We start from the raw sequence: 20,777 nt of genomic DNA, 5'->3' as shown, positions 1-20,777 counted from the left end.
TCCCATTCAGTGCGCTCCCTCTCTCTCCCCCACACCCATCAAGAGTTGCCCCTTTCTCTCAGATATCACTTCTATCCAGCATCTCCCCTCTCTCTCCTCACCCTTCCATCCAGCATCTCCCCTCTCTCTCCTCACCCTTCCATCCAGCATCTGTCTTTTCCATTCAGCATGTTCCCTTTTTCTCTATTTATCCTTCCATTTAATGTGCCCCTACCCTTCCTTCACCCTGCATCATCCCTCTACCTCTTTTCCATCCAGTGTTTCCTTCTTTCTCTCCTCATCCTTCTGTCCAGCATCTTTCTTCTGCTCTTCTATCCAGTGCCCCCGCATTCTCTCCTCATCCTTTCTTTCAGCGTCTCCCCCTTTTCCATCCAGGGTCCCCATTTTCTCTTCTCATCCTTTCATTTAGTTTCAAGATTTTATTAAATTTGCTTAACTGCTTAGAAGATATACAGTTAATACAAGCGGAATATTTTTCAAATTAAAAGATAGATTTAGCATGTCCCCCCTCCATCTTTCTAGCCAATGTCTCTCCGTTCTCCCTATCCTTCCATCCAGCTGTCCCCCGCCCCCCTTTTCCCCTTCTCTGGTTATCTTGGCTTCAGTCTGTTCCCTCCTGCTGCAGCTTCCAATATGTAGTAGTAATGGCAAGAAAAAGAAACAAGCACAGGGTCAGCTGTGCCGATCCTCTGTCCCCTTTGACATCAGTTCCTATTCCGGGGCAGAAGACTGGCACAGCTGACCCTGCGCATGTTTCTGCTTCTTGACATTACTACTGCAGATCGGAAGTAGTGGTGATAGCAGCAGGAAGGAGAGTTGGACCAGAGGTTAGGAAAGGTGCAAGCAGACCATGTAATTGCACCCTTGGCACAGCCCTTGGGACAACCCTGACTCTGATAGTTGTATTATTGTGCTTCAGGGCCTCAGTTTGAGCAAACTAGGATTTAAAAAAAGCCTTTCTAATCAGTATTGATCCTTTAGGAAGGAGTGCATACTAGGTTCCTGAGTAACTTCCTGGCAGAGTTCAGCAACAGAGCAGACTGCAGTGATTAGTTTTGCATGTATCGATAAAATTTCCATTACTCGAATAAATGTGGAGTGAGGGAAGAATGAGATCCTTCTTGGTGAGGGAATTAATGCCTTGCATTAGTGCCACACAGCTTTACATTTCAATCTGTTTTATAACAAAATGTTCCTTTGTTTGAAATAAATGACTTTCCTTGCCAGTTTTGAACGCTGCATTTTTTTTAAAATTTAATGTAACTGCTCAAATGCATGATATGTAATTCTTGATTCTCAATTGAGCATTAATCAGATTTACATTCATCTAGAGACCAGTTTAGAGCAAAGATTGCCTGAGCATGCTACCACGCACCTCTTCTTTTATTGAGCCTTCTTCTCATGTGTGACATGTTCTTGTTAGGGGCAATTCAACATTAAGCCATTCTTCTGCAGAGGAAGCATCCAATGATGTGCGCCCCCCCACCACCACCCCTCCCTTTATGCTGATAAGCTGCTGACTTGGGCATTCATAGGGAAGGAGTGATAAAAGAAGAGGCCAACCAGCATCTGTGAAGCATGACCTCTGATGTAGGAGCTTACAGCAAGGAATATAAACATGGTTCTTTATTCAGTGGAACTGCCCCCTCACTGAGGAATGCCTTTCCATTTTATCTGCACTTGGAGCTCTCACTCTCCAAGTTTAACATGTCTAAAGGCCTACTTTAATGACACATTATATAATATTAAATGGCAATTGGCCTGGGACTGGTGGTGATACTGGGAATACATAACAAGACAACTTTACTCTCCTACCTTGTCTACTCAGTTGATATTATTAATCCTTCCCTCTGCCCATTCCACTCTATTTCCTTCCCCTCTCCCTAGTTTGATCACAACTGAAAACTGCTTAAATGTTTTAATAAGTGTAATTATCAAGAATTTAAACTTGAAACTTGACCGATCAATGTATTAACAATAGATCCAGGAAAAAATACAGAAAATTGATCCATTTTTTGGTACTAAAGTGTCCCCCCCTTTTTTTTTCCTTCTGCACAGGTGATGCGTATGACGTTGTCAACATTAAATTGGCGGCGTCGGGAAATGGTCAGGTGGTTGGTCACATGTGCAACAGAAGTGGGTGGGTATAATCTACAAGCAAAGAGCTTTGTGCTAATGTTTGCTGTCTTTCTCTCTCCACTAGTGCATCCTCAGGTTTGAACAGTTGTGTAAATCTTATAGCAGGGGTTCCCAATACTGCCACTCAGGTTTTCAAGATAGCCACGATGAATATGCATGAGAGAAATTTGCATGCACTGCCTCAACAGTAGGCAAATCTTTCTTATGAATATTCTTTGTGGATATCCTGAAAACCTGATTGACTGGAGTTCCCCCAGGACAAGTTTAGGAATCGCTCTCATACATGCAGTAATATTATTTTCTGATTGCTCGGTAATAAACATGATGGAAAACAGGAGGGCAATGAAAGATCTCTCACTTTTTGAACCGAAACAAATGTAATCTCACCAAAAGTGAAAGCAAGACAGATTGAAGTTCAGCTTTCTATTTTAGACCACTGAATGAAGGGGCCTCTAAGTATTCCCAAAAAGAATATTTGTCTTCCATGGTCTCTTTACCCTGATGTTTTATGGTTTATAGCGCTCCTTGAATGGCTCCCGGAACACATACTTTGTCTTGCTTTATATTTTTACCATGTTTCCTTTGCAATATTTTGTCTTACAGCCTTTCAAATGCTTATGCAGCTCATTTCCACATACCCTAAGCCGTAAATTAAATGCCTGCCTTTTATTTTCATGCATAAAAGTAGTGTGGTTGCCATGTTAGTCCATTTCAAAGATAATAAATAGAAATAAAACAGAAGAAAGGAAAATGGCAATGACCTTTCTTATTGGATTAACAAAACATTTTTGATAAGCTTTCAGTGCCTTTAGAAGGTTGTCAGACGATGTTAGTCCAATAACAAAACACTTTATTTTCTTTTTGTTAATTCTCCCCGTAAAATAAAAAAATAATAAAGAATATTTTTGAAGCTTAATATGATATACAGTGCACTCCAGTGTTGTAGTTGCAAAACCGGTGAACTAAGCATTTTGGTATATTGCAAATTATGGGGCCCTTTTTACTAAAGCTTAGCTTTCACTAATGGACATTAGTATGAACTAAGTGCCATGTGGCCCATTTGTATAAAGTTGGGGACACAGCAATTAGCGCATGTTAAGCTTTAGTAAAAGAGCCCCTATGATAGCAAAGGATTTCTTACCTGTTGACTTAGTATTTATTTATTCAATTTTTTATACAGTACTCCCCTGAAATTCACGGGGGTTCCATTACAGGAACACCCGTAAATTTTGAAAAATCGCAAATGCGGTTTTGAGTATGTCAAGAGGCAGGAGAGGGCAGCTGAGGTGCCGGTGGTACAGTAAATCATACCCAGTATGCTCCGACCGTCTGTCAAGAGGCAGGAGAGGGTGCACTAAATCATACCTGAGATGCTCCGACCACCTCTTCCTGTACTAAAGTCAGGCTACACCAATCAGGAGCTGCTTTGACATGCAACTCCTGATATGGTGTAGCCTGACTTTAGTACAGGAAGAGGTGGTCGGAGCATTCCGCGAATTACTGAGTCTGCGATTTTGTGAAACGTGAATTCGCAGGGGAACACTTTACTGTTCTCCCAAGGGAGCTCGGAACAATTTACATGAATTTATTCGGGTTCTCAATCATTTTTCCCTCTCTGTCCCAGTGGGCTCACAATCTGTTAAATGTTCCTGGGGCAATGGGGGATTAAGTGACTTGCCCAGGATCAAAAGGAGCAGTGTGGGTTTGAACTCACAACCTCAAGGTGCTGAGGCTGTAGCTTTAACCGCTGCGCCACACTCTCCCCATCATTAAACACAATTTTTTCATGTGTTTTTCAAATGTTCAGACATGCCTGTAGAGGTGTCTTAGCCACGTTTCTTATTCATTTTCGTAGCATTTTGTGAACTTCTACTGTGTTTGTTTTCCTGTTTGTGTTGTGTGCCTAAGGCTGTAGAGGCAGACCAAGATGCAGTCAGCGGTAGTGCTCCTAAACTCCTTTCTCTTCTAGGTATTTGCTGTCTTGTGAGGGGATGAGTAATTCTGATAGTTACTTGCAGTAATGTGAACAGAAGAAAGAAGAGGGAAAGAGCAAAAAATCAAGGGATCCCACTTTAATCCAATTTTCTTACTGTAGTGCAGTAAATCCTGCTTGAGTCAGAGATGACAGGATTGGATGGATCTTCCAGAGTTGCACATAAAGAGGAGGAACTTGTGCGTGTGGTTTAATGATTGTCTGAACTGTTTTGACTCACTGAGCATTGAGCATCGTTGTTTACCTGTGAAGCAGATTGGAATTTTGCTGGTCTGTCATCACTCATTCTGCCATAATTAGCATCAGGAACTAAATAAGCATGAAATAAAAACTGATTTATAAAATCTAAAATAGCATATCCCCAGACACTATTTTGTCTTTTTATGTACTCCACAAACTTGGAATTTTTTTTTCTCACATAAAATCCTAACATCTCTGGCCTTCTTAAATTTGATGTGTTAAATTCTTCAATTATCTTTTTTTAAATATCTATTTGGATGTGTATATGCTGATAATGTATGTTAGGAATAGGCAATTCCAATCCTCGAGAGCCACAGGCAGGTCAGGTTTTCAGGATATCCACAATGAATATATATGAGATGGATTTGCATGCACTGCCTCCTTGAGATGCAAATCTATCTCATTTAAATTTATTATGGATATCTTGAAAACCTGACCTGCCTGTGGCTCTGAAGGGCCAGAATTGCCTATCCCTGGTGTGTGTGACCATCATAAGTGCATACTCATCCATATTTGGAAAAAAAAAAAAAAAGATTCTTGGTTGGTTTTGCTTGCTAATGACCTTTTCTATTTCTTCCATAGGTGTCTATGCACTGGACAGTATCATGCAGAGCTGGTTTACGCTCTTCACTCCAACAGAGGCCACTAGTATTGTTGCTACAACAGTGATGTCCAACAGCACCATTGTTCGTTTGCATCTGGACTGCCATCAGCAGGAGAAATTGGCTAGCAGTGCTAGGACGCTTGCACTCCAATGTGCCATGAAGGATCCTCAAAACTGTGCGCTCTCTGCACTTACCTTATGTGAAAAGGATCACATAGCTTTTGAGACCGCTTACCAAATTGTTCTAGATGCTGCTACGACTGGCATGAGCTATACTCAGCTTTTTACCATAGCACGGTACATGGAACACCGCGGTTACCCTATGCGGGCCTATAAGTTGGCAACTTTGGCCATGACGCATCTCAACCTGAGTTACAATCAGGATACACACCCTGCCATTAATGACGTTTTGTGGGCATGTGCGCTCAGCCACTCCCTTGGGAAAAATGAACTGGCGGCCATAATACCTCTAGTGGTCAAAAGTGTCAAATGTGCAACAGTACTGTCGGACATTTTGCGTAGGTGCACTCTGACCACTCCTGGAATGGTGGGACTTCATGGAAGGAGGAACTCTGGTAAGCTAATGTCACTGGACAAAGCCCCTTTAAGACAGCTCCTAGATGCCACGATTGGGGCCTATATCAATACGACTCATTCGCGGCTAACGCACATCAGCCCTCGGCACTATAGTGAGTTTATCGAGTTCCTCAGCAAGGCACGGGAGACATTCTTAATGGCTCATGATGGACACATTCAGTTTACACAGTTTATTGACAACCTAAAACAGATCTACAAAGGCAAAAAGAAACTGATGATGTTGGTTCGTGAGCGGTTTGGTTGATGAAAATGGTTGAACAGGGGAGGGGGGATTTTGTTTTTACTTGAGCCTGCCTTTGTATCTTTTTAACTTAAAGAAAACTCCATAAACAAAAAAAGAAAAAAGTACAGCACCACACCGGTATTATATGTGTATAGTTCTATTGAGTTTGCAAACTAAATTGTCATGTTGTGAAAGTCTGTGAGTTTCTACTTTTCTTTTTATTTCTTTTTTGTTCTGTGTGTGAATGGGGGAGAGAGAGTAAAAGAAAAAAAAAAGTTTGGTTTACACTGAGTATATGTTGTCAAGTGGCAAAAGCCCACATAGCTCTCCTGTTCTTTCTGTATACGTTCACAGCCTCAAAGAAATTGCAATGGCTTTAAAATTAAAATAAAATACAAAAAAAATCAACAAAATAAAATAAAAACCAAACAAGGGGAAAAAAAACCTCCATCCTGTGACAAGTACCTCGAATGGATTCAGCTTTACTCCTTTCTCAATTCATCCTTACATTTCAGCATATTTAAACAAACCGCCGAATCAAAAAAAAAAAAATAAACACTACTAATAGTTAGAAGGCTGACCCACGTGGCTTTGCAGTGCTGTTCATCCGGAAGCATGGCACACGACGCTTGTGCATGTGGAAACTTAGCGACTGTCAACATACGTTCTCAGGGATTTATCAAAGAAAAAAGGAAAAAAAAGAATGAGAGCATTTATTGTACTGTATATATATATTATAGTATATGTCTGAATATTGAAAAAAGTATAACTAACTAATTTATAAAATATTCTATGTAATGCAAAAATACTTGAAGCTGCAGTAGCTTGGTTTTAAAAAGACAAAAATTTAAAAAAAAAAATAAATCTGAAAGCAAACATATCGGAAAGACTGAAGTGCGCCTTGCTTCAGGGTTGGCTAAGATGGCGTTCTATATGCGGGGCATCTATGCAGAGTCACCTTGTTTGATTGCATGGTTGGGTGGATATCTATTGGGAATAAAAGCTATATAGATATGTATTTATATAACATATAAATACATATGTGTATACTTGTAATCACATTTACACATACAGCAAATACAATAGAGAAGAGGGACAACCAGATACATACACAGCAGTAGCAGGCCTTAGCATTAAAAAAATACTGTATACCAGAATAAAGGTTTGTGCCTCCTGTTCTGAGGGAAGGGGAGGAACACACTTTGACACAAATCAAAAAAAGATGTTTTCCAAAACAATTGACATGATAGATTACGCCTTTGCAGTAAGCTAATAATAAGCTAACCTTTGTGCACAAATTAACGTATATATATTATATACATATATATATATATATATATATATATTCTGCATTGGTATTTTGACTTTGTGCAGGACAGAAAGTTGTGTAGGGTATGACTGTTCTATTTTCAGTTAGGTTTTTTGTTTTTTTGTTTTAAATTTTTCTTTTAGAATTACTCAAACGAAAACAGCCTTCTATCTTGCCTTGTCTTAATGCTTTAAAATAACCAAACTGGAGATCTAACTACCAAACTGTTCATTATATTATTAAATACCAACTTTGGTTACAGTATAGTGTCTTTACTTTAGCTGAATGGTCTGTATTCTTGTGCTTTTTCAAACAGTTTTTATGTTTTGGTGCAAAAGTTGTCTAGTGTCTCTTGTTCCCTTCATTAGAGAACATGCTAGAGGTATGTTTGTAGGTATTTTTGTTTAGAAGAAGAAAAAAAAAACCTTTCATGCTCTCCACTTTATTTATTATAATAGGTAAAAAGGTTGTACTTCATCACCCATGTAAACATGTTCATGAAGTTGAAAGTAATTAAGATTTGATACACTGATATCAATTTATTTATGTAACTAAATCACTGTTTTATAAACTTGTTAATGATCAACAATTTTTTGTTTTGATTAAAATTAGTTTTTTGAAAGATGATTCTGCTTCCTTTATGGTACATGCCACTGCAGTGGACTTTTGATGTCCTCATCCCCCGGTTGGCAGCTCTGATCTTCCATGTGGTTCTGGTTTTGATAAAAAATGAATCATCATGGCATTTGAGTGCATTTGGTATGAGAAACAGGTTAATTTTATAAATGTTTCCTACACTGGAAAACCAGAGCTGTCCGAGGAGCCATATGGACTAGTGTTGAGCCATTGTGGTGGCACATAGTTTAAATAAACTTGTAATTTTGTTTTTCTGCCCGGTCCCCTATGATCTGCAGTATTGATAGATCAATATGCCTAAGGTCATTTGTACAGTACATTTAATAACTATTCCACTGAAAAACTAAATTCTGTTAACACTACTGAGTCTGCTTTGTTTCCAGTAAGTGTGGCTAGGCAAAAAAAAGTTTGTTAATCTTTTGCTTTGTTGATGGAATGCTTTAACCTTTGAGTAAACTGGGATTTCAGAGGTGTTTGCAAGAGTAGAAATTGACCCTATGAAAGTATTTTGCCTTGATTTTTTTCAGTCATTATGCATTTTAGAATGTGTAGGCAGTTTACCCATAGAAGATAAGCAGCAGTTTTAATGAGACAGTGAGAATGGAAGTCAGACACAATCAGACTATTTCTTGACAACAGTAGATTATAGAATTTTGTCTGTTTTATCAAAGATAAGGTGATACTTCCTTTAAGGGACTGATATAATACATTTCTTGACTACCTTTCAGGAGCTAAAACCCCCTTCCTCAGGACAGAATGAGTAAAAGATGGCAATACTAAAAAAAATATATTAGTGAATTATAGAAAGCATTCCGATGATTATCTGAAGAGTGGTCGAAGTGGCAGGCAGTAAAGTTTTTGGGGGATTTGTGTTTTTTTTTGATTGAACAGTTAATAAATATTGTAAATAAAATACATTTCTGCCAGGCATAAATAGAGACCTGATTTTTATACTGTATATATAGCTTCAAATAAGCCACTTTGATTTATAGACGCTATTTGATTAATATAGAGAATTCAGAATTTTAACATTTAAAGTAGTGTTTTTGTCAAAAGCATAGTCAAAAGAATTGTACTTGAAAATGAATGCAAAACGCAAGCAGTCATGTATGTGGGGCATAGGAGTTATACCTACTGTGCTGAGAGAGAGCTTGTGAATGCCCTAGGATGGGCCTGTATTTGAGCATAGTTTATACTCCAAACATGATCTTACCAGTCTCTCTTATCAGGGTTTAGAATAACAGCATTGGACAAAAGTATATAATTTGGGTTTTTATTCAATAGAAATATTCAACAATAAATATATTCTTGTGTGAGAGAGAATGTGAACCCTTCATTCAGCAACTGGTAGAACCTCCTTCAGCAGTAATAATCTCTTCTAAATGATTCCTGTAACTACTGATCAGTTTCCTATATCACCCTTGAGACATTTTGGCCCATTCTTTAATACAGGAGTGTTTGCCCACAACATTTTAATAGGGTTAGCTTGGGGCTTTGACTTGGCCAATCCAAAATACCCCACTTTTACAAAACTGTGGCAAAAGCCCTGAAGCCCTTTAAATCCTTATGGGCTTCGGGGCATTTGCTGCAGCAGCCAATGCATTGTAAAAGGGGGGTAAATTTCCTCTTGTTGCAATGAATGGCTAGACTTTCTTCTTTGTATACAGCTCTGGAGAATTTTCTGATATAATGCAGAATTTGAGACTTCATCAATGATGACGAGCCATCTGGGTCCAGAAATAGCAAAGCAACCCCCACACTATGTCTTCTCTACAGCTATGTTGGATGGTCCAAGTTAGGATTTTTCTTTGAAAATCTGTGTGTTTTTGCAAACAAACCATTTGTTGTGACTGAAAAGTTCAATTCTTGACCCGTTTGTCCAAAGAACATAATACCAGAAATTGTGTAGGTCATCCAGATGATGACTGGAAAATCGGAGATAGGCAACAATGTTCTTTTTATAGAGCAATGGTTGCTTTCTTGGTATCCTCCCATCCCATGAGCACCATTTTCATTCTTTTTTTTTCTGATGGGTGACGCACACCTTCTCGTATCACCTGCAGTGAGAGAAGCCTGCAGATAATTAGATATTAGTCTGGAGTTTGCTCTTTGCTAGAGTAGTCATAGACTTTGGCTTATTCTACTGTATAGTAGATTAGCAAGGGATGGGTGGTGCCCCAAGTGTTTAGAAATGTTCAGATACATGTGCATCAACTATTCTCATAGATTTCTTTGGATCATGGTAGGAATTGCACAACTATTTTATAGTGAAGTCCTCTAAATGCAGATTTACTCTGCAATTATTTAAGCACCCAGTTCTAATAAGCACTTTTTCATATATTGGCTCTGAATTTATTTTATATTTTCTTACTTTATTATTCTATCTCGAGAAACATAGAATTTATACCATTTTATTGAATAATAAAATATTGAGTTCATTTAAGAGTATCATAGTAAGAAATTATGAATACCAAGTAGAATAAAGTTGTTCATCTGTAACAGATGTTGATTGATAATACTGTACATTCAAGGAGGGAGTCATCCAATAAGCACTGAGACAGAGCTGCTTTATGAGAGCTAAGAATGTAATGTAAAGTTCTGAGCTTGTGTGGTCTCTTCAGCTTCTAATGCAGTTTCAAAGCCCAGATATACAAGTTTTATTAAAATTTGTTATACCACCTATAGTGACTTCTAGGCGGTGTACAATAATAAAATTATAAAAATAGAAAACAAATATTAGCACTTACAGGTTGGACGGACAGACAGACAAAACAAATATTAGCATTTAGAGGTTGGATGGACGGACAGACAAAACAAATATTAGCACTTACAGGTCGGACGGACAGACATAACATTATTTTTGATAATTACTTTGATTACAAGGGGTTTAAGGGTAGAACTACAATTTTGTATAGGAAACAAAGACATTTAAGTTTAAGACATTAGGGAAAGGAAGAATTCTGTTTTTGCGGGAGATATGGAGAAGGAAAGAAATTCATAAATCAAATGTATCCTTGAATAAAAAGGTCTTCAGGTTCGATTTAAATTTATCCATAGAAGTTTCTTCATGGAGATAAAAGGGAATGGAGTTCCATAATTGCGGTGCTGTGACCGAGAATATGGAGCAGTGTGTAGTGTCATAGAGTATTTGTTGTGTGGATATTACTAGGAGGTTTTAATTTTGTGATCTTAGTGTTTTTGAGGGTGTATATGGGATTAGCAATTTGTGGATGAATTCTGGCTGTTTGGAGGTCTTTGTTTTAAAGGCTAGTAGTACTATATTATAGGTTAACTCTCAAGGAGATGGGAGGGATTGTATGCCTTATCAATCCTTCTGGCTAAGGAAAACATCTATTACAGATGAGCAACATTACTTTTTCAATTAACAAGGTGGATTGGATCACGCACACCCAAGATCAGAGCTGCTCATTTAATCATACTGTTTGAGTAGTTTGCACAGTCAGTTGCAAGAGTGGTTCCATTCTAAGGACCAATTGACTAGCACTATTTCACTAATGGCACTGTCCCATGCTAAAGCTTGGTCTAAACCAGGGGTGTCCAACCTTTTGGCTTCCCTGGGCCGCATTGGCCGAAAAAGATGTTTCTGAGGCCTCACTAACACACAAATGCTGCAGCAAGACAGAGGAGGGAGCCGGCAAGACGGTAAACACCTGGGGGCAGCAGAGGAAAACACTGCATTGCCCTCGACTGGGGCCGCACAAAATACTTCACGGGGCCGCAGGTTGGACACCCCTGGTCTAAACAATAATGTGCAGTGAAAGAAAGAGGAGAGAGTTAGCTGTTTCAAATTATTTTATTTAGAAAAGTACTGAAGACTTTTCTCTTTCAACACTTTTTTATGATGATATTTGGTTATTTGATTAGTTGTATACGCTGAAGAATGCTCTGGGTTTTGTTCAGTACTCTGCATTGAACTGAATGGTGTTTGTGGGTAATAAGTAACTAATGTAATATATTCAGGAAGGTAGACTTCAGAAAAGCATTTGCCTGCAGTGGCTCTAACTTGATGAGATCTGCCCTTGGAGAACTGTATAAAAGAAGATGGCCAGTTTGGTAGAGCTCTGTTTGAAACTAACATACTAGTACCAGTTTTATTTAGATCAAATAAAAAAAGTCTTTTATCTAAATGATACAGCTTTTAAGTAACTGGTGAGAGCCCATTATAGTCCAGGGTATTGAGAGATTTCTCTCAAGGATATGGTAGGGCTTTGGACTGAAAGAAGAAAACATTGATTCATTCTGATGAAAAAGGGTGACAATTTTAGGCAAAATCCTGGGATGTGTTTCAAGAACAACTTTGTGGTGATAAAATTGGAATATGATTTATATGACACTAATACTTGGAGTTTATTTACCCACCTGGATGAAGTGATAGGTAGTAGAGTACTTTCCAAGTTTGAAACTTTAAAGATACTACATCTAGAAGCTCAAATGGAGACTTCATGAGCAAACTAAGGACTAAATTTAGTGGGGGGAAGGAAGACAAGACTTTTTAGATATATTAGTGATAAGAGGAAACTTGTTTGTACTTCTGATTGATTGAATTTGTGCTCTATCCCTATTATAACAGGGACGATTAACAATGTTGTTATCCCAGGACAAGCAGGCATGATATTCTCACATGTGGGTGACGTCATCTACAGAGCCCCGATGCGGAAGCATTTTCAAGCAAACTTGATTGAAGATTTAAGTTTGCTCTGCTGCTCCACGCATGCGTGCCTTCCTGCTCCACTAGGGGGCGCATCCCCTCGTGGTCTCCAGTTCAAAATTTTCCGCTGAGCCTAGAAGTCATGTTTTTTCAGGCTCTGCCCCAACTGCCTTCTAGCACCGCGATTTTTTCTTGTTTTTTCTCGATTAAGTCGCTGTGCGCGAAATTTTCTTTTTCAACTTGATTCCTGCTTCGTTTTTGACCGACCCGGAGGCTTCCGGGTCCCCGTGGCCGCGTGGCTACTCGAGCCGCGGCCACTTTCGATTCTATGTCCCGGCCTTTGACCGGCTTTAAAAAGTGCACCCGGTGCGAGCGGCTTCTTTCCATCACAGACCCGCATAGCCGGTGCATCCTCTGCCTGGGGGCCGCTCATCCAACCGACTCCTGCCCCCAGTACGCTACTTTCCAGAACCGGGCCCTCCGTCGAAAAAAAGCCCGCATGGCGGATCTTTTCGCCCCAGACCAACCCTCTACCTCGGCCTCGAGGTCGGCCCCGGCCTCGGCCTCGGCCCCGAATACCTCGGCATCGCCTCGAGACTCGAATCCAAAGTCCTCGGGACAACAGAAAGCCTCGGCTCTGGGTAAGTCCCCTCTTCCCTCTTCAAGTTCTGTACCAGCGAAGAAACCAGCCTCGGGGACACCGGCGACGCATGGCGGAAGCCCCATGCCTACAGCCCCAGCGAAGCCCTCCAAGCCTTCGGGCCGTGCCTCCACCACACGGGAATACTCTGATACGAGGTCGCCCCCGGTGGAGTGCACCGAGGCAGTGGACATGCCTTCGATGCTGTCTGTGCCCGTCTTTCAGGACCTACTCCGAGCGATGATCTTGTCGGAGCTGTCCGCTGCAATGGCCCAGCTACAACCGACCTCGACCCCGCATGTGCCAGACCAGCCTGAGCCTCGCATCGAACCAACTCGGGGAAAAGTGCGCAAGCTTCGCCGCATCCCATCCTCCTCGGACTCCTCGCCGAGGCGCCCGAGGCGCTCTCCCTCCACAGACCGCCGCGAGGCAAAACGTCGTGCTAAAACAACAGAAACCTCGAACCGCCGCACCTCCAAGAAGGCCCGGGGTTCCCCCACTCTACGAGGCCGTTCACCTACACCTCGTACGGGACAGCTGAGAGTGGCAGAGTTATCACTCTCCAACCCGCGCATCCTCCGAACTCCCCCCCGGACCGGGGCACCGATCCGAGGTATCGGGCTTTCACCGATGGAGTCTGGGTCGAGGTCACCGATTCGACATCGGTCGGTACCCCGAACCCCGGCGTCGTCTCCGAGGGGCTCCTCGAGACGTCGGAGATCCACGACCCCGGAACACTTTCACAGTGCTTCCCCGGTCTCGGAGCTTGGATCGGAGCAGGAACCTCGATACTCGAGGGAAGCCTCCCCTTCCTTCTCCACCCGACGGAGGTCTCGTTCACCGACCCCGCACGGGGCCTCTGGAACATCCCGCCCATCCTTCTCACGCTTTGTCCAGGACATGGGCCATGCTTTGAATTTAGATCTCCAGTCCGACTCCAGATACTCTAAAGAGTACCTAGCGGAACTGGATATGCCATCACTGCCCAGAGAGTCCCTTCGCTTACCGCCTAACCCAATACTCCAACAGGCTCTCTTCAGGAACCTGGAGACCCCCTATATGGTCACAGAATGGAGGCCAAGTACCGCACAGTACCCTTTCCGGGATTTGAACAACCACAGCTCTCCCACCAGTCGCTGTTAGTAGAATCCTCCTTAAAAAAGGCTCGCCCCTCCCGGGTCTCAGCGGCGGTCCCCCCAGGCCGAGAAGGCCGAACCCTAGACAAGTTCGGCAGGAGACTATATCAAAATGCGATGATGGCCTCTAGGGTGCAAAGCTACACTTTCACCTTCACATCCTACCTCAAACACCTCATTGGACTACTGAGAGCCCTTGAGACTGACTTACCGGCCTCCCGCCAAGGAGCGTTTAGCCTGCTTTTGGAATCCCTCTCCAACCTACGCCTCCATCTATTCCACGCGGCCTACGATGGTTTCGAACTCTCCTCCAGAGAGGCAGCCTTTGCTATCGCCATGCGCTGACTAGCTTGGCTACGCCTGGTCGACATGGACCCCAACTTACAGGACCGGTTGGCTAACCTCCCCTGCGTGGGAAAAGAACTGTTCGATGACACTATCGAGGCGGCTACAAAACGCCTCTCCGAACACGAACGCTCGTTTGCCTCCCTCATCCGGCAAAAGCCTAAACCGCCCACGTCCAGGCCTTATAGGGCCCCTCCGCGCCGCTACCCACAAAAATCCACTCCTGCCTTCTCGCGGCCTCCACCCTGGCGCCCGCAAGCCCACCATCGGGCTCTGCCCAAGTCCCAACCGCCTGCGACTACCAAACCATCCCCGTCTTTTTGACGGGATACGCGGAAGGGGGCGGGCCCCCTCCGCCATAGTCCCAGGCCTCCTTCCCATCGGGGGTCGCCTCAAAGCCTTTTACCCTCGCTGGGAACAAGTCACGTCGGACGCATGGGTCCTTGGCGTGATCTCATCAGGATACTCTCTCAACTTTCGGGCCATTCCTCCGGACAACCCCCCAAGGAATTGCCCTCCCAACCGGACACAGCTACCCCTACTCCTCTCCAAAGCTCGAGACCTGCTTCACCTGAGAGCAGTGGAGGAGGTTCCCCCGACCAACGGGGGAAGGGCTTCTACTCCCGTTACTTCCTGGTACCGAAAAAAACGGGAGACCTACGCCCAATACTAGACTTGAGACGACTCAACAAATTTCTGGTACGGGAAAAATTTCGGATGCTTTCCCTACCGACCCTCTACCCCCTGATCGACGAGGGCGACTGGCTCTGCTCCCTCGATCTGAAGGAGGCGTACACACATATCCCAGTGCACCCCGCTCACCGCAAGTTCTTGCGTTTTCAGGTAGGGGACTGGCACCTACAATACCATGTCCTCCCCTTCGGCCTAGCATCGTCACCTCGGGTCTTCACCAAGTGCCTCGTGGTGGTCGCAGCTACCTTACGCTCCCAGGGCCTTCAGGTATTCCCCTACCTGGACGACTGGCTGATCAAAGCCCCGTCCAGGGAAGGGGTTATCTCAGCGACCCAACAGACTATTATCTACCTACAGAGTCTGGGGTTCGAGATAAACTTCCCAAAATCCCAACTACGCCCCTCCCAGTCCCTACAGTTCATCGGGGCCACGCTGGACACGGTTCGCCTCCGTTCCTTCCTCCCCCCTCCGCATCTAGAGGCGTTAGTAAGTCTGAGTCGAAGGATTTCCCTGCTGACCTCGGTATCAGCTCGGCAGATGATGACTCTTCTGGGCCACATGGCCTCCACCGTCCATGTCGCGCCCTTCGCCCGCCTCCATCTGAGAATTCCTCAATGGACCCTGGCCTCTCAATGGCGTCAAGACCGGGACCCGATCGACCGCCCCATGACAGTGACGCCTTCCTTGCAACGATCGCTCCGCTGGTGGGCCGACTCTTCAAATCTTTCCAAAGGTTTGCTCTTCCTCTCCCCACCCCACAGCAAGGTACTCAACACGGACTCGTCGGAGTACGCTTGGGGAGCCCATCTGGACGGCCTACGCACTCAAGGGATGTGGTCAGCAGAGCACCATCGCTGCCACATCAACGTGCTAGAGCTTCGGGCCATCTATCTCGCAGCTGTAACTTTTCAACATCTGCTCCACGACCGAGTGGTTCTCATCCGAACCGACAACCAGGTAGCAATGTACTACGTAAACAAACAAGGGGGAACAGGGTCTTGGTCCCTTTGTCGGGAAGCCCTGCGCCTCTGGAAATGGGCAATCTCCAACAACACCTTCCTTCGAGCAGTGTACATACAAGGAGAACAAAACTGTCTGGCGGACAGACTCAGCCGCCTCCTCCAGCCACACGAGTGATCACTGCACTCTCAGATCCTACGACAAGTGTTCGAAAAGTGGGGGACGCCTCAAATAGATCTATTTGCATCCCCCCACAACCACAAGCTGCCTCTCTTCTGCTCCCGGATGTACTCCCCGGACCGGCTCGAGGCCGACGCCTTCCTCCTCGACTGGAAGGGAAGGTTTCTGTACACGTTCCGCCGTTTCCGCTGATCCTGCGGACGCTGGTCCACCTGAAAACGGTGCAAGCCACCCTGATCCTGATTGCTCCTCGCTGGCCACGCCAGCCTTGGTTTTCCCTTCTACTTCAACTCAGTGTCAGAGATCCACTACCTCTGCCTCTGTTTCCCTCTCTACTGTCACAGGGTCAGGGTTCGCTGTTGCATCCCAATCTTCAATCTCTTCATCTGAATGCTTGGTTTCTTTCCCCCTGACTTCTCTCCCCGTGTCTCAATCAGTCAAGGAGATACTGGAGGCCTCTAGAAAGACCTCGACGAGAACCTGCTACTCCCAAAAGTGAACCAGATTCTCAGCCTGGTGCTTCTCTCACAGCCAGGACCCGGTATCGATTCCCGTCCCCCTGGTCCTTGACTATTTACTTCAATTATCTCACTCTGGCCTAAAGACCAACTCCATTCGGGTACACCTCAGTGCGATTGCGGCCTTTCATCAGCCCCTGGAAGGGAAAGCCCTCTCGCTTCATGAAGGGTCTTCTGAATGTCCACCCTCCTCTCAAACTTCCTCCGGTGGTTTGGGACCTTAATGTGGTTCTGGCTCAACTAATGAAACCCCCATTTGAGCCCCTAGACAAATGCCATCCAAAATTCCTCACTTGGAAGGTGATTTTCCTGCTTGCGCTCACTTCCGCTCGGCGGGTTAGTGAGCTACAGGCTCTGATAGCGGACCCACCCTTCACTGTATTCCATCATGACAAGGTGGTACTCCGCACTCATCCAAAGTTCTTGCCTAAAGTAGTGTCTGATTTCCATCTCAATCAGTCCATTGTCTTACCTGTGTTTTTCCCCAAGCCCCACTCTCACCCCGGAGAGGTGGCGCTCCACACTCTTGACTGCAAGAGAGCATTGGCCTTTTACCTCCAACGCACTCAACCACACCGGAAAGTCCCTCAATTGTTTTTGTCCTTTGACCCAAACCGGCTAGGTCATCCAGTTTCCAAGTGCACCTTGTCCAACTGGTTGGCCGATTGCATCTCCTTTTGCTACGCTCAGGCTGGTCTCGCGCTGCATGGTCAAGTAACGGGACACAAAGTCCGAGCGATGGCAGCCTCCGTTGCATTCCTTAGGTCCACACCTATTGAGGAAATCTGCAAGGCTGCCACGTGGTCTTCGGTTCATACTTTCACCTCCCACTACTGTCTGGACTCACTGTCCAGGAACGATGGCCGGTTTGGCCAGTCGGTTTTACGAAATCTATTTGCTTAAATTGCCAACTTCCCTCCATCCCTTTTCAGTTAGCTTGGAGGTCACCCACATGTGAGAATATCATGCCTGCTTGTCCTGGGATAAAGCACAGTTACTTACCGTAACAGGTGTTATCCAGGGACAGCAGGCATATATTCTCACAACCCGCCCACCTCCCCGAGGTTGGCTTCTTTGCTAGTTAAGTGAACTGGAGACCACGAGGGGATGCGCCCCCTAGTGGAGCAGGAAGGCACGCATGCGTGGAGCAGCAGAGCAAACTTAAATCTTCAATCAAGTTTGCTTGAAAATGCTTCCGCATCGGGGCTCCGTAGATGACGTCACCCACATGTGAGAATATATGCCTGCTGTCCCTGGATAACACCTGTTACGGTAAGTAACTGTGCTTTTTGGCATGTCTATGTTATATGTGCTAATCAGAGGGAAACAAGATTTTATGTATGTGATATAGAAACCGCATAGTTGTATGCGATATATAAATTTTTTAATAAATAAAATAAATAAGTGCAAAAATGGCATTGTGAGGCTCAAAGGTGAAGGGGAGGAATATGTTGAAGCTAATAAAGATAAGGCTGAATTGCTTAACAAATGTTTCTGCCTGTGTTTAGGACTGAACACAAAAGCCAATAGGACTGGAGGGTAGACCCTGATAGATTTTCAGAAGATTGTGTTTGTGAGGAGCTAGCTAAATTAAAGGTGGACAAAGCAATGGGGCTGGATAGTGTTCATCTGAGGATACTGAAGGAAAGCTTTGGCAGTAAAGCTTTGGCAACTCAGCTGGCCAACCTTTTCAATTCTTCTCTAGAATCAGGAGTGGAACCGGAGGACTGGAGAAGGGCGAATGTGGTCCCTCTCCACAAAAGTGAAAGTAAGGAAAAAATGGGGAACTACAGGCTTGTAAGACTGATTTCTCTGGTAAGTAATGGAAATGTTTTTAAAACAGAGAATAGTGAAGGTTTTGATATCCAGTGGATTACAGGACCTGAGGCAACATGGATTCACTAATGGTAGGTCTTGTCAGACAAATATGATCAATTTCTTTGACGGGGGACCAGAGAATTGAATAGGGAAAGATTGCTAGATGTGGTGTATTTAGATTTTAGCAAAGCCTTTTGACAGTGTTCCACACAGGCTTCTAATAAATAAACTGAGTGCTCTCAAAAAGAGAGACCAAAGTGATGGACTGGGTCAGGAAATGTTTGAGTGGAAGATGACAGAGGATAGTGATCAATTGAGATCACTGTGAGGAAAGGAATGTTTTCAGTGGTATGCCTTGAGGATCGGTTCTTGGGCCTGTTCTTAACATTTTTGTAAATTATATTGCTAAAGGGCTGTCTGGTAAGATTTGCCTCTTTGCAGATGATACCAAAATCTGCCATAGAGTAGACATCCCTGATGGTATATATAACATGAGGAAGGACCAGTGGCGTACCTAGGGTATGTGGCACCCGGGGCCCATCATTTTTTGACACCCCCCCCCCCCATGTAAAAAAATATTTTTTGTAATAACCATAAAACGGAATAAATGGTCAGAATAGAAACAGGCAGTGAAAATTTTCTTTTATTGAACCTCAAATATGTAACCATTATTCCAAACATAACATAAATTATGTCTGAATTGTCATGACATCAGAAGTACATATGGAGTAGTTGCAGGTGATGCTTGGGATAGTTCTGATTGTGTTAGTTCGGTTTTATGTGTTTTTTGAATAGAAGGGTTTTTATTTCTTTTTTGAAGGTTTTGTAGTCTGTGGTTGAGGTCAATAGGTTGTAGAGTTGGGGGGTCGAGTGTTGCAGCTCGAATGGCTAGGAAGTTGTCGAACAGTTTTTTTCTTTTGACGTTTTTGGTTGGAGGGTGTATGAATGGTGCGTGAGTTCTCCTATGTCTGGTTGAGGTGGATTGAATTATTTAGCTGAAGAAATTAGTTACCCCCCCACCCATTCCACACACATTAATTCTCTTCCATTTTTGTTCCCATTATAAAAAACACTGATAAGTTCCCAGAAAAAAATACATTAAAATAAGAAGTGAAAACAAAGGCCCCTACAGATGAGAACATAACATAAGAATAGCTTAACTGGGTCAGACCAATGGTCCATCATGCCCAGTAGCCCATTCTCATGGTAACCAATCCAGGTCCCTAAAAACCATGGTCCATCATCTCTCTCCCTCTCCTCTATTTTCAGATCCATTATTTCTTCCAACCCAAAGTCCGGCATATGCGCGTCTCTTTGAACCCCCCTCCCCTTCCCTCCGTGTACTTCTACACCAGGGCCCCCCCTCCCTGAAGGCCTGTCCCCCCTTTAAAGGTCTGCATACTATCCTTGAAGGCCTGTCTGTCCCCCTTGAAGGCCTGCCCCCCCCTTAAAGGCCTGCCTGCCTGCTTGTCCCCCCTTTGAAGGCCTACCTGCCTGTCCCCCTGGCCTGCCTGCCTGTCCCCCCCCTTGAAGGCCTGCCTGCCTGTCCCCCCCTTGAAGACCTGCCTGCCTGTCCCCCTGGCCTGCCTGCCTGTCCCCCCCCCCTTGAAGGCCTGCCTGCCTGTCCCATTGGCCTGCCTGCCTGTCCCCCTGGCCTGCCTGGCTTCCTGTCCCCCCCCCTTGAAGGCCTGACTGCCTGTCCCCCCCCTTGAAGGCCTGCCTGCCTGTCCCCCCCTTGAAGGCCTGCCTGCCTGTCCCCCCCTTGAAGGCCTGCCTGTCCCATTTGCCTGCCTGCCTGTCCTCTCCGCCCCCTTGAAGGCCGGCCCGCTGCCCCCCTGGCCTGCCTGCCTGCCTGCCTGTCCCCCCCCCGCCCCCTTGAAGGCCTGCCTGCCCGACCCACCCTGAAGGACCGCTCGTCCCCCTGACCTCCCCGCACCACCTACGTTATTGAAGCAGCCCGCAGCAGGATTACGATGCCAACAATCCCTGCGCTGCTTCGGCTGCTTCCTCCGCTGAGGTCCCGCCCCCTCCTCTGACATCAGAAGCAGTGCAGGGATCACTGGCATCGCGATCCCGC

The 20,777-nt window shown here is 44.6% G+C and overlaps 1 protein-coding gene across 1 annotated transcript in view; it reads left to right on the top strand.

Annotated features, from left to right (window-relative positions):
- The window catches only part of ZSWIM6 (zinc finger SWIM-type containing 6), a 457,051-nt gene extending 450,594 nt beyond the window's left edge, over nucleotides 1-6,457 (top strand). The window contains exons 13-14 of the mRNA XM_033930539.1: nucleotides 2,059-2,140; nucleotides 4,955-6,457. Coding sequence (XP_033786430.1) covers nucleotides 2,059-2,140; nucleotides 4,955-5,817 — 945 coding nt within the window. The 3' untranslated portion in view covers nucleotides 5,818-6,457. The remainder of the gene's footprint in view (nucleotides 1-2,058; nucleotides 2,141-4,954) is intronic.
- The last annotated feature ends 14,320 nt before the right edge of the window (nucleotides 6,458-20,777 follow it).

Source organism: Geotrypetes seraphini, chromosome 1, assembly GCF_902459505.1.
Source record: "Geotrypetes seraphini chromosome 1, aGeoSer1.1, whole genome shotgun sequence".
In the NCBI taxonomy this organism is placed as follows: domain Eukaryota; kingdom Metazoa; phylum Chordata; class Amphibia; order Gymnophiona; family Dermophiidae; genus Geotrypetes; species Geotrypetes seraphini.
The sequence above is the reverse complement of the archived record's forward strand: the minus strand, read 5'-3'. Positions and strand labels throughout refer to the sequence as shown.